The sequence below is a fragment of the Cheilinus undulatus genome, linkage group 13 (genome assembly GCF_018320785.1).
Source record: "Cheilinus undulatus linkage group 13, ASM1832078v1, whole genome shotgun sequence".
Taxonomy (NCBI): domain Eukaryota; kingdom Metazoa; phylum Chordata; class Actinopteri; order Labriformes; family Labridae; genus Cheilinus; species Cheilinus undulatus.
The window spans coordinates 17245053-17258563 of NC_054877.1; the positions used below are offsets into that span (position 1 = coordinate 17245053).

Genomic DNA, 13511 nt, shown 5'->3' on the forward strand with positions numbered 1-13511 from the left:
CCACTCATTTACCCCTTTGACAGATCAACATTCAAAATTGTCTTTAATAATTTGGAATTAATGTGTCTTTGACAGAAGAATCATGCCACTGTATTTATTTAGTAAATCTGACGAGATTACAATTCCCATTCATCCTTTAAAACCACTTTAAAATGAATTGTACATGCTTCTTCCTCAGCAACACTTACAAAGAGACATGTTTTTGCACAATGTACCAGGGTTGGAAATTAGCACCAGCCAAATGCTTGTGTTTTTGTACAGTGGTGGGTGAAATTGCAGTTTTCAATTCACCAGCAACAGCGGCAGTTGAATAAATGTCATGCAACAGAGTGATAAATGACAGAAAGCAAGTTTATTTTAAATCACAGTCCTGTTTTGATTTTAAGAATATAGTCCCAATTCTCATCAAAAAAGCATATATACTTTTAAACCCGGTGGACATAGCTGCAATGGAGACTCTAAACAACCTCAAACCAATAAACTCAAACAAGAAAAATAATGTTTTCTTTCTTTTTGTGAGCGAGTCTAAGCTTTTTTTGTCAACTCAGGTTTTATAAGATAGCCTATCTCTTGAATACTATAAGCCTTGATTATGATGTAGGCTGAAAGGTTCAATCCAATTTGTATTTTTACCCCAGCCAGTCGAAGGTTGTGTCAACCATCACCTAACCAAAAGCTCAAGTTTAAGCCACTTTCAAAGCTGTTGGTAAAACTAAACATAACCTTGTCATGTTGGTGTTTCAACAGCTGTGTGGCCACCTTGTCAGACTTGACTGAGGACTTGAAGTCTTCCCCAAACATCTGCAGCCTTCAATGTGGCCTCCAGTGTTGATGACGCACAATGATTGTCTGCATCAGTCAAATGTAGTCCAAGGACAAACATGGAAGCGTTTCATATGTCAAGAGAGCAGCCAAAACTCCCTTTATTTTCTTTGACACACTCCCATCCCACACAGTGTAAACAACCTGGTACTAAAAACAGGCAAAGTGAAAAATGAGAGTTTGAGGATAAAGCTCTGATGTTGCAAAACCACAGGTCAGATCTGACTTTTCACCACATTTGGAGCTTTGTTTTTCTTCTTTTTTTCCTCCTTCTGTCCCTCTTTCTTTCTCTTTTTGTCTTTTTCTTCCTGCTCAATGTCTCCTCTTTGAGTCCTCATGCTAAGCTCTCTGTCCAGCTGCCACCTGCCACCAGAGAGCCAGTCAGCCAACCTCAGACCCACACAGTCGACCCCAGCAGATGTCCCTGAGAGGACACTGGGGTGGAGGGGGCATGGAGGGCAGAGCAAGCAGAGTGACACAACAGACAGAAGGAGAGAGAGGCAGAAAAAAATAGGAAAAAGCCATTAGCTTTAGCCATTATGCTTGGGCTGACAGAGAAAAACTGTGATTGCAAGCATACTGAGTGCATTTGTGCATGCTGTGCAGGTGAAAAAAGCCCATTCTCTTTGTTTTCTATAGATTATGTTCTTAGAAAAAGCCTTTGGTTAATGGGACTCTTAATAAAATGACAGAAAATACCAGTACAACATATAAAACAAACTACAAAAAATCCTTTTCACAGTGGATTGATTTGGACATTCATTATATTTGAAATATACAGTTTTCATCTGTATAGAAAACAATGAATTACCAGAAAAAATAAAACATCGTTAGTGGAATAAATCAGTGGTTCCCAACTGCCCTTCTTGTATTTAAAAAAAGAGCTGAGCCTGACCCTAAGGAAAAAGGTCTGCACATGTTTTTCTCACCAAAAGACCTTTGTATAAACTTTTTGTTAAATGCTTTATTATTATTTCAGTCAGTAAATGCAAATCTAATTTTGACAACCTCAGAGTAAACAGAACCTGGTGCCCTCTTGAGATCTTTGCAGGATGGGAACCAGTGCAATAAATCATAGCCAAATTTAAAGATGTGACTTAAATTTGTATGTCCATCAAACAGTCCAGCCACAAATACTCAAAGCTCATGTCACATTAAAAAAAAAAAGAAAACCATGTATTTACATTTTTAAAAATCAGGACAGCAAATTAATCAGCCTATCAGTGAAATGTTTCAAAAATCAACATTCACTGTTTTGCTCTCTTTTATTTCTCAGATTGTTTAGCCCAGAAAAAACATTCTCCTGTTAAGTATCATTAATAAGTTTTTAATCTTGTGATCCAGGAAAGCCACCACCTTTATAAAATCTCCTCTACCCCGATTGCTACCGTGTCTTAAAATAAACTATATTTTTTCCCTTAGATCAGGGATGTATCAATTTGAATTAACTATAATTCTACATATGGAACAAATATATACCTTTCATCACAGTTTGTTAAAGAAAAAACATCAAACATTATACATTTAGATTTACATTGCAAATAGTTGAACCTAATTTAATCAGTTAAACACAGAACTGAAAAACACATTCAAACTGCTTTTGAATGTATTAAAAATAATACTGGTATTCATGTCTGCCTTCTTCTGCATTCAATGATGCATATTCAAGATATTCACAGCAGTAATTACAGCCAATTGTATCTCTAATTTCTTACAAAGTGCATACCATATATGGATAACCATAGATAGGTAAAAAAAAGTTTCTTCTATTCATGTTTCCATGGCAGATATCATGTTTTCTTTCTTTTACAATCTTGTTATATTTGAAATTGACTTTGGGGCTGCATTTAGCTGAGAGGAGGGTGGTCCCTGGGCTGCCACTTGGCCACCACTGCCTTATGTAATCTGACCTTTGGTCCAAAACCTGAAAGATGCTTGATTTACTTTATTTTATGAATTTTTTTACAAGTGAAACTGGCCAATTTAAGACACTGATTGCTGAAGTGGAGCCAATAACCCCCAAAGGGGGGGGGGCTGAAATTATGACTGGCAGGGGCTTGGCAGGGCTTGAAAAAACAAGAAAAATGTGTGCTGAGTTGCACTACTAGCAAAGCACTGAAAATTTTGTGAGATGACTCCCAGTTACACATAACGCATCTCTGGCACACATCACCTCGCCTTAAGAAAATATGAAGAGTAATGCCTTGCTGCTAGCTTCACCGGTACAACAATGGGCATTACACGGAGAGCTGCATCCTTTCCTTTTACTCATCCTACCTGTTTTTTCAATGAACATCCCCCATGCTCAACCATGAAAGGCTAAACAGAGAAGGCATGCAAGAGCTCAGTAGAAACGGAGTCATGATTAAAAAAGAACATCTTTTTAATAGACAATCAGTATTCAGACAATCCAGGTCAGACCATATCTGGACTTTGGTCTGGTAGCTGGAGAGGTGCCAGGCCACTTCCTGAGTACTGTCGAAGTGCCCTTGAGCAAGGCACTGAAACCCCGACGGCTAATGGCAGCGCTTCAACGTGAGCAGCAAGGCCATCACTCTGACATCTCTCCATTAGTGCATGTACTTGGGGATCCTGTGTGCACATGTGTATTTGCATGTAATTCAGCCTATGTGCGTATGTAACTTTTTAATAAAAAAACAGACAGTTCTGTTCCAGCCTTGGTTCATATTTAATCCCACATTTATAAACCAATTAACCTAAACTGACCTGCCCCACAGGAGGATGTATCCGTTTCTTTTTACGTAAGGTTTAAATAACCTGGGTGCTGGGAATTTAAACATGTCTCGTCTTTCTCCTGTTTTCTCTTGTCTCTCACAGAAAATGGGGAATTCATATGCCGGGCAGCTGAAGTCTGCTCGATTTGAAGAGGCTCTCCACAACTCCATTGAGGCTTCGCTGCGCTCCAGCAGTGGAGACCCTCAGCCCATCTTCACACAGCTCTACTTGGAGCCCGAGCAGTATCCTGGTAACATGGAAGGTAAGGGCCTTAGAGAAGACAGCAAAACAACAGAGTGGTTTGGACCTTCGTTTTAGATTATAGGACGGCTTTTCTCCTTTGTTTTCTCCTATTAGACTTCAAAAATAGCTTAGTTGTAAAATCATTATTATTTAACTGTTGACATTCCTGATCAAATTATCTCAGTTCTTTCCTTTTGTAAAATTTCTGTGGCATAACCATTCATATTCAAGGACATTTCTTGCCATGCACCTCTGTTAGCAGTCTTAAAAGGGCAGAATTTATACCCTAAATACTGAAATGAAATCATATTTGACATTTTAAATCTAAACTATGGTTTGCTAGATAAAACAACATAGTTTTATACAAATTGTTAAAGTTTTCTCATTAAATTTGCAGCTCCATTTAAACCTACATAAATATTGATATGTTTATTATAGACTCCTGATGTATTATTCCTCAAGTACTTATCACAGCCAGTATAAAATACACAGGTATACTCACTAGGAAAACATTGGTACTCTATGAACATGTGACTTACTTACTTATACAATAATCTGTTTTGCAATGTCTATTAGATATAAAGCCAAAAGCTCACCTCCACAGTGTGGAGCCACCAGGCCATGAGCTCACAAACAGCCACTCGTCCAATGATATGGAGGATCTGGAGGACGATGATGACTCTGACAGCAGCAGCCCTCCTCTTCCCTACCTACAAGCTCCTGCACCTGAAGGCTGCTGCACACTAGATGGTAACTTCCAGACAATCCTTGATTTCCTCTCTAAAAATACAAATTCAATTAAGAATGACATGGAAACATGTTCTGTTTTAAAAATATGAAATGTAAGTAGATTTGATGAACTCCTTAGTTATCCTTATGACTTCAGGTATCCGTTTCATCCCTTGACCGAACAAAAATACTTCATCCTCAGGTTTCTGTCAGGCCGGCAAGGACCTCAGACTGGTCTCCATAGCAACGGAGCCCATTGAAATCCCCGCAGGCTTCGAGCTGGTCGGCGCCAAGTCCCCTGGTGTCCCCGAGCACATCCTGGTGTGTGCTGTGGACCGCCGTTATTTGCCTGACGAGAACGGGAAAAATGCACTTTTAGGTCAGTGTGTTCCTGCAGTCTGAGATGAGAGAGAAGGAGAGAGAGAGCTATTAGCTTCATTTTACAGTTCCTGATAAAACCCTGTGCTGGCCATACACCGACAATGGACTGTACATGAAGTCTGTAAAGTCACACATCTATCTCATTTGCAGGTTTTTCAGGAAACTGCGTGGGCTGTGGGGAAAAGGGTTTCAGATACTTCACTGAGTTTTCCAACCATATCAACCTGAAGTTATCCACGCAGCCCAAGAAGCAGAAGCACTTAAAATACTACCTGGTGAAGAACTCTCAGGGTGCTCTGTGCAAAGGACCCCTCATCTGCTGGAAAGGTTAAAAAAACCTACGTTTTAAAATCCTAGCATCCAGATTCTGCTTTCACACTATGCCTCTGTGTTTCACAGCAGTTTAGTCTTCTCACAATCTCTGTTCCTCTTTAGACTGCAAAACCCGTCCATTCTCCAGCAGCACATTAACATCCAAACCAAGCTCATCATCCTCCCTCAGTAGTAAAGAAAATGGAGGCACCAGTGGACACAGCTCATCTCCATTTTCCCTCTCAGGTATGGCAGTGATCATTGGTAAACATCTCCTAAAGCAGTGGTTCCCTACCTTTTTTCCATAGGAACTCCCCTACTCATATCTAGGAAAAGCTTAGACCCTCTAGGACCCCCTTGGTAAAATCAAACATCAATTTAAACTGTTTTCATCAACAAAATCCCAACGTTATAGGCCTACTTACTTAATAGGTTCTTGCCAAAAGATCTATGCATAAACGGCATTATTACAAAAGTGTATATGGCCGTCTCTACAAAATTATCAAGAGGATCTGATCATTTTTGTGAAAAACTCAAAATTTCAAGTTAAAATAGTCACAAATTTAGGAGAAAACTTGAACATTTTAAATTTAAAATGTCAAATTTTACAACTTTTTAAAATTTGAAATTCAAGTTTTTTCTTTTAAATGTACAACTTCTTAAAGTCAGATATTCTCAGTTTGGTTTCTTGTAAATATACAACTTTATAATTTTAACATTTTTCCCTTTTTCTTCCTAAAAAAGTTTTTTCCCCTACAAAATTAATGGATACTCTTTATTTTTTCTCTTTTATTGTGGCCCTAATAGATTATTCTTCATTATTTTTCTTTTATTTTCTTCAAATATATTTTATTAGCATTTTTTGATTTATTACATCATGAGAAGTATTTTGTATGAACATATAGGTATAGTAAATCCAAAACAAAACAACCCAAAACATGTGTGAGGTGACATGGAGCTTGGAAGCATATGTCACAAGTGTCTGACATATCTGAATAGCAAGTCTAGATTTTCTGCAGTGTGCCTTTAGAACTGTTTAAAATTGTGTTAGCTGAAACCTCACACAAGATTGGCAGAATTTGATTTCTTTTCAACATTATGTTTCTAATCATTATTGTAAAAAAAATCCACTTCTCCCATCAAAAACCAGTTTCATTTATACAGTGGGTCGAGCATTCTGATTGGACAAGAGGCATTCCATGAGTGCTGATACCAAGTACAACACCACTAGGATTTGTGTATCATTTGGTCTCCTCTGAACACTCCAAGTTTACATTATAGGGGACAAGTGGTGCTGGCTAAGCCCTGAAATGTATTAGGTGAGCATAGCCTGGTACTTGAAGCAGTAGCCTGAATTCAGCTGTTTATTAGTCAGTGCACGATAATGATAAGGCTTTTTGTTAAGATGTATTGGTGCATGAGAGCACGCAGACATTTCATTTTTGAGTAATTGCTATTTCAAAATTGATTCTTCAAACAGTTAAGCAGAAAATGTAACTATACGCAGCCTTTTATTTGTTGACATCATTCCAATGAAAAAAAATCAACAACAGTACATGATAACTGCTGAATAGTTTCCCCAGGATAACCTGTATCTAAGCCATATCTCCAAGACAGATTCTGCCTCTCTGTATGGACATGTTGTCCCTCACTGACCTCTTTTTAAAGCATAAAAATCCCCCCACTGTTTGAAAAAAGAAATCTGCTGGGCTTATTGTATTGATTTGTTCTGAACCTGTCTTACACATTGATGTGTTTGAAAGCTGAGCTGTGGAGCTCATTGTTGGGATAATTATTGCAGCAACTTTCAACCTTCAGGCACATCCTTCTACCCACAAGGGCACTGATATGAAAGGCTAAAAGTGTTTGCACCCTAACATTTCTGCATCTGCTCTACATGACCATTAATCCTGAAATGACTGATGAAAAAAAAAGTTAAAGTTTGTAACGTACAGTGGTCAGTTTTTGAACGAGGAGAAATTAACAGCCAGGACGACACAGAGTTAATAGAGCTAAGTTTTTCTCTTTGTCTTTACTTACAGATTCTCCACCCACCAGAGCGACGCAGACATCATCTGTCTTTTTTGGAAGTCAGGACCTTGGAAGAGACTGCAGTTTCCTCAAACCTCTCACATCCACACCGGGAAACAAGACTCTACCTATAGGTAAAGCTCTTGTTTCTAATTATATGGTTGCACACAGGCTTTGACGCTGACTGAAGTGTTGCTTAGCTACAGGTGTTTTTTATTTTACATGGTTCACCATAAGGCAGAAGGGGCTTCAGCTGGCCATGGAGCCAAGATTAACATCCATCACAGCTTGCTGACACACATGTGTTCGTGCACTTGCATATACACACTGATCAATACTGAAGGGAGGAATGCTGTAATGACTTTTTAAGGCCTTGCTATCCATTAGCCCCTTTACAAGGTTGTGATATTGACAGGCAAAGGCTACACATACCAATCAATGTTTTAGCGTATTGCAAACACAGTGAATATGAGATTGGAAAATGGCCGATCAGGTCATTGGCAAAAGTCGTTCATGTATAGGAAATCAATACACTGCTGTTAAAACAGACTCATTATAATGTATTGCTAAGCTTGTGCAGAACGGTATAGCCGCACAAATATTAAAATGTGAATTGCACTGAATTTTGTAAAGATATTCAATTCATAATGATATTCTAAGAATTTCTCCTTCTGATACCATCATCATGTCAGAAATCAAATGTTTACAAAACCTTAGTTTATGTCCAAATACCAGCATGGCCTCAGTAGTGCTTTGTCTTTTTTATTTATTTGGTAATGTGTCTGCGTGCTAACACTAGCCAGAGGAAGTGACCATGGTTGTATCCGTTAAACATCAGCTAGACTTGTGCAAGTCAAACTTATGACACAGCTTTAAATTTTGCAAATAAGATTGAATATAAGCTAAACTTACTACAGCCTCAGATTTACTTATGAGCATATTAGCATGCTCACATTCAAGCCAAGACTGTGGTATTGGTAAATATTGTTATATTCCAACATGTTAGCATTACTAATGCGTTACTTACTAACAGTTTCATTACTAATGTTTATGTGTGTATTAAAGCGCTTGTGTGCATGTCTTTAGTACCCACAGCTCTAAGGGTGGCTGTGCCAGCTAACGGCTTGAGTGTTGATGGACGTCCTCCTTTACTGAGCCCCTCTCAGGTCACTTTAGGACCTCAGAGTCAGGGTTACCGTACTGCTGAACTTGGAGACAGTCCCGGTAAGCCATTTTCTCATTTTGTCTTGTAAAACCGTAGACTAACATGTATGATGTCCCCATTTGGGTTCTTAAGGGCTGTTTTGAAACCAAATGATGGCAGTCACCATGTTTGAAATACGGACTCTACCTAACTTTAGGTAAATCTGAAAACAGGCGGAGAGGTTGAGTTAGGTTTGGTCTTTAGGCAAACAGCTTCAACATGTCTGCCTGTCAGTCGAGTCAATGTCATGTCCATATGTACAAATTAAACGCACAGTATATAAAATTCCACTACCAGGGGGCCCTCAACAAAAACATTAACACAATATGCTGTGTAATACAATTTGACAGTATGACGAGTGCAGACCAGCACTGCCAAGCTCCACTGCTGTTTATTTCTTTTTTTTTAGTTGAGGACTCTGATCAATAAAAATCATCCACTCTTTCCTGCAGGTGTGTCCAATCCTGGCTGCAGGGATTTTGACAATCTGTGATAAATATTCAGAGTCACAGATAGTGATAATTAAAGGCAAAATTGATCACTTCAGCACCACCTAGATGAAGTTTCTTCTCTGAATGAAGGAAACCCAAAGAAAACAACCACATCCTTGCCATGTGTAACGGTGCCACGCATGGATTTAAAAAAGCAGCTGGGAATCTCAGATTGATTCAACTCCTGGTTATAGCTTAGTGATCACAGTGTCAAAGTTATATTTTCCAACCTTACTTACATATCAATCATTATCATTTTTTTAAGTCATAAAGAGGTGGAATTGTTTCCTGATCTCTGGAAAGTTTGCATGTCATGAAAACTGCAGCACACATAAACGCTCACAGACAGAAGGCTAATCTTTACTGTATTTATGCCATGCTATTACCGCCCTCATCATTGGATGCTTCATGCAATAAGATCAATTTGTATGGAATGGGGTGTTATTTCCACTGTATAACTGCATATGAGCTTAGCGTCTCTGCACACCAGTGCATACTTACAGTGATAGGCCAACAACACAATAAGGCGAGTATTAGAGCTGTGCCTTTAGACATATCAACAAAGTTTGAGTGCATGCACTATTTTGTGAAGCTTTAACAAAGCATTACAATGCGCAGTTGCTGTGACCTCAGTTAGAAATATATACAGTGTAAAATAGGAAAGGTGACTTTTAAATTGATATAGATATGTATGTAAATCAAAACAGATGCACTAAAATAAATTTGCCCTGTGAAGTTTTTTACCATCAACAAAGTTAGCTATTGACACTGAAGCTATTTTGAAACAGGCATTACAAACATTTATTTCAACTGTAAAAATGAGGTACCACACGGCTCATGGAGCCGGCCTCAAGCTGACTCTCAAACAGCTGAAATTTCTGAACTTCTACACTGGCTTCATTGTTCAACACTGCAGGTTGTCATTTGTGTCAAATGCCCTTTATCTTGCTGTTCTAATCTGTATTGATTTGTTCTCTTTGTGTAATGTTCTGTAGTGTCCTCGGCCATGAACTCAGGTCCTCCAAAGAAACGCCATCGGAGCTGGCACCCCGGCTCATTGGTGCCTGTCCCACCGAAGGCCGTCCCTGTGCCGGCCATCCGTCCTATAGTTTGCTCTCCAGGTCAGTCTTTTAAATATAAGGACAGCTCATTTAACTGTGACTTATCCTTCCAAAGGGAGATGGGATTTAAAATGACGCTCTTATGTCATGTGTTTTCATTTGTGTGTGTAAGTGTGTGTGAGCTGAGCTTGGGCTGTGATGTTGTATAAAACCCTCTGTGTGGTTTGGGATGAGTGGCCCGACATCCCTGACGTTGTCTCGTTGTTAGGGATGATTCACCCGAGTTTCCATGGAGATAGAGCTGGAGAGTTTGTGGACAAAATGATTTCTAAAATTGTTCAATCAAGGCAGATTTCTGAGAAATCATTCAATGGTGGGTAGATATATGTTTAATACCATAATTTCAAATAAATTGTCTGCCCTGATTATTTCTAATAACAGCACAACAAGGATGACCGCAGTGTGCTCTGAGTAATGTAACATTCAATAATTAGTATCTCTAGTGTAGGTGTGTGACGAGATCAAAATGTCACAAGATGTCTCATCAAGGTGAAAATCATCTTGCGAGATCAATATTGCCCAGACACCAGGAGCAGCAGCTCTCCTGACAGAAAACAATACATAACTGGAAGTTATAAAAGATCACAAAGATGCCCTGGACATTTAAAATTGTTGGTTTGACAGCTAATGAAGAAACGGACCTGATCCATGACCAATTCAGATCAACACTCCAACTAGAGCTGGGCGATATGGCCTAAAATTGTTGATATTTGCTGTATACCGATACACGATATATATCGCGATATTTTGAAATGGCCTATCAGCAGCTTTATTTAATAGGCCCCAAATGACGCTAGTTTGGTGATAGAAATAGACTGTTCTATTGGATTTTTAATAAAATTGTTTGCAGAAGGCACACGCGCATCTGTGCGTCGTGTCCAACACTGTCAAAGCTCATATGAGAAAAAAAGACAACAAAACGATAAAATAAGCTATTTCTCTAAATTACTGTAAAACACAAACTTGTTGTTGACAGAAATATTTCCTTTGAGTTTTTTAAATTTGGATGTCCTTAAAGAGGATGAGAAATAGTTTGATTTTATTGGTACAGCTCTTTATATTTCAGTCTGTTGTAAATAGTTTTTAACCCTTTAAAGCCTGTAAATACAAATTGTGGCCAGAAATATATTTTTATCTCATTTCATACATTAGGTGGTTTTTCGTTACTGACAATCCACTTGAGGGCATTTTTATCATTTATCAGATTGTATTCAGAAGTTTTTTTAGTCATTTATGATCACTTTGATTAGATAGAGGTATCATAAAAATATGTATCTAATATGATACAACAGGCATTAAGGGGTTAAAATACTTTCAAAATAATCTAAATGCTTTTATTGCTATTATTATAGTTGCGGCAATGAGTGAATAGTGTAGTAAATTAAAGATGTGGTAGAATATTAAAATAAAAGGTCTGATTGGAAGAGCATTAAAATGTACAGTTTAATTCAGAGTTAGACTAGACAAACTGTGTGTAAGCACTGATAGCCTATTCAGTACAAGAGGAGTTCAAACATTTCTAACAGACCTGAATGCTTCCAGTTATGACTTTCAGCTGTATAAAGGCAATATTTTCCGCTCATTTATTATTTTCCAAAATTAAAAAAAAAAAAGTGTAAAAACTAGTCTCGTCTCGTGTTTCATGGGCACAGATTTTGTCTCGTCTCATCTCGCGAGATAAGCATCTTGTCATACCCCTACTCTATTGTTACTCAGCTGAAGTTTCCTAAATCTAATACTTGTTTTTATTTCCCTGCAGGCTCTGTACTAGGAGGATCATCTCCTCAGCCATCAGCAGCAGGAGTCATTCAGCCCCAACCCATCACAGCTGGAGAAACAGTCATTGTCCCTGACAACCTGCTCAACTCTTCAGGAGTTCGCCCTGTCATCCTTATCGGTAACAACTTTGTTTCTTGTGCCCTTTCTTAACACCATACATTTTTTTCACCCTGCATGGTATTAAAAATTACATTAAAGAAGATTTAAAGCCTGTTTTAATTGTATGTAGAACATTTAACCTGTTAGGGAGTTGATTTTCAACTTTTGAAGATGATGTTATTAGTCTCATTTTTCAATCCAATCCACTTCATTTGTATAGAACATTTTTTTGAAAAACCCATCAAAGTTTACCAAAGTGCTGCACAGTAAAATCCCAGAAATATAACACAAAGGCAGTAGAAATAAAAACATCAGGAGTGAGTTATAAAAGCATATAAGAACACTATAAAATCAATAAAAGGAAATAAAAAAACTTGTAATAAAAGCAAATAAAAGCCATAAAAACATGGGGCTTAAGAAAACAAGACATAAAAGGGCAGTAGTTACACAACTCTCATGCTGGGTTTGAAAGAATGAAAATAAGTTTGAAAATGTGATAAAAGATGTAAGGTGGGGGACACGTTGATTTCCAGAGGTTTTTTGTTACACAGTTAAAGAGCCAAAGCATAAGCGCTCGATCACCTCTGGTTTTTAATCTGTTTTTTGGGACAAAGAGGTGAAGCTGATCAGCAGACCTCAGGGACTGTAGGGGGTTTGTTGACATTTATGAGGTCAGAAACATACTGGAGTGCTAATCCATTTGAAGATTTGAATACAAATTAGAAAATTTTTTAAAGGAATTCTTAAATGAACAGGGAGCCAACAGAGGAAGGCTAGGGTTGCGGAAAGCTAAGAGAGGCCTGATTAACACCGACATGAAGTCTATTACAGTTGTTTAAACATATAGAAATAAAAGTGTGAATCACTCACTAGCGTCAGGACCCACCACCACATCCTTACAACGAAACAGGACCCAAATTTCTTAAATTTTCAGTCACAGCTAATTGTTTTTGATTTAAAAAAAAAAGTATGGTATTTTTGACTTGTGATGGAACAAACAATGCAACACAACAAGGAAATGGAGGTGTGTCTTTCAAAATAAAAGCACAACATACACTTTGTGCCCCATTTTATTCCAGGCACGCATCTGCGACACAATGAAAATGGCTTTGCAACCCACTCTTGGATCCTGACCCACCACTTGAGAACCAAAGGAATAGATCATCAGATTTTGGTTTTATGGCCAAGATATTTCTTTGCTCCCCATCAAAACTTCTTGCACAAGGCACACCAAAGATCAGGCCAAAATCTGAGGCACATGATATTCATACCCATGCAAAATAGCCTCTCAAATGCATGGGACAGCATCTTTAGTTAATGTACAGCTGTAGTAATAACATACAGTTGCGATAAGTCCTAGGGCACACCTACACTTTCATCAGAGCACATCATTGAAAAAAAACACTGCCCTACTAAACATTGTGTAAACACTACATTAAATCAGAAAAGTTTGCCCTGGTTCCATGTGCTGAGAAATCTTATCTGCCTTTCTTTGATTGTTTTAATTCTGTTAGTGATTTTAATTTTTCCAGTTCAGGTTTTAAAAAGGTGTTAAAAAGACAT

At 38.1% G+C, this 13511-nt stretch overlaps 1 protein-coding gene across 2 annotated transcripts in view; it reads left to right on the forward strand.

Moving 5' to 3' along the window:
- greb1l (GREB1 like retinoic acid receptor coactivator) overlaps nt 1–13511 on the forward strand; it is a 66982-nt gene that overhangs the window by 36391 nt on the left and 17080 nt on the right. For both annotated transcript variants that reach the window (XM_041803122.1, XM_041803121.1), the window contains exons 3-11: nt 3661–3820; nt 4378–4551; nt 4733–4909; nt 5062–5238; nt 5347–5469; nt 7266–7388; nt 8341–8478; nt 9945–10070; nt 11830–11967. In XM_041803122.1, coding sequence (XP_041659056.1) covers nt 3664–3820; nt 4378–4551; nt 4733–4909; nt 5062–5238; nt 5347–5469; nt 7266–7388; nt 8341–8478; nt 9945–10070; nt 11830–11967 — 1333 coding nt within the window. In that variant the 5' untranslated portion in view covers nt 3661–3663. The remainder of the gene's footprint in view (nt 1–3660; nt 3821–4377; nt 4552–4732; nt 4910–5061; nt 5239–5346; nt 5470–7265; nt 7389–8340; nt 8479–9944; nt 10071–11829; nt 11968–13511) is intronic.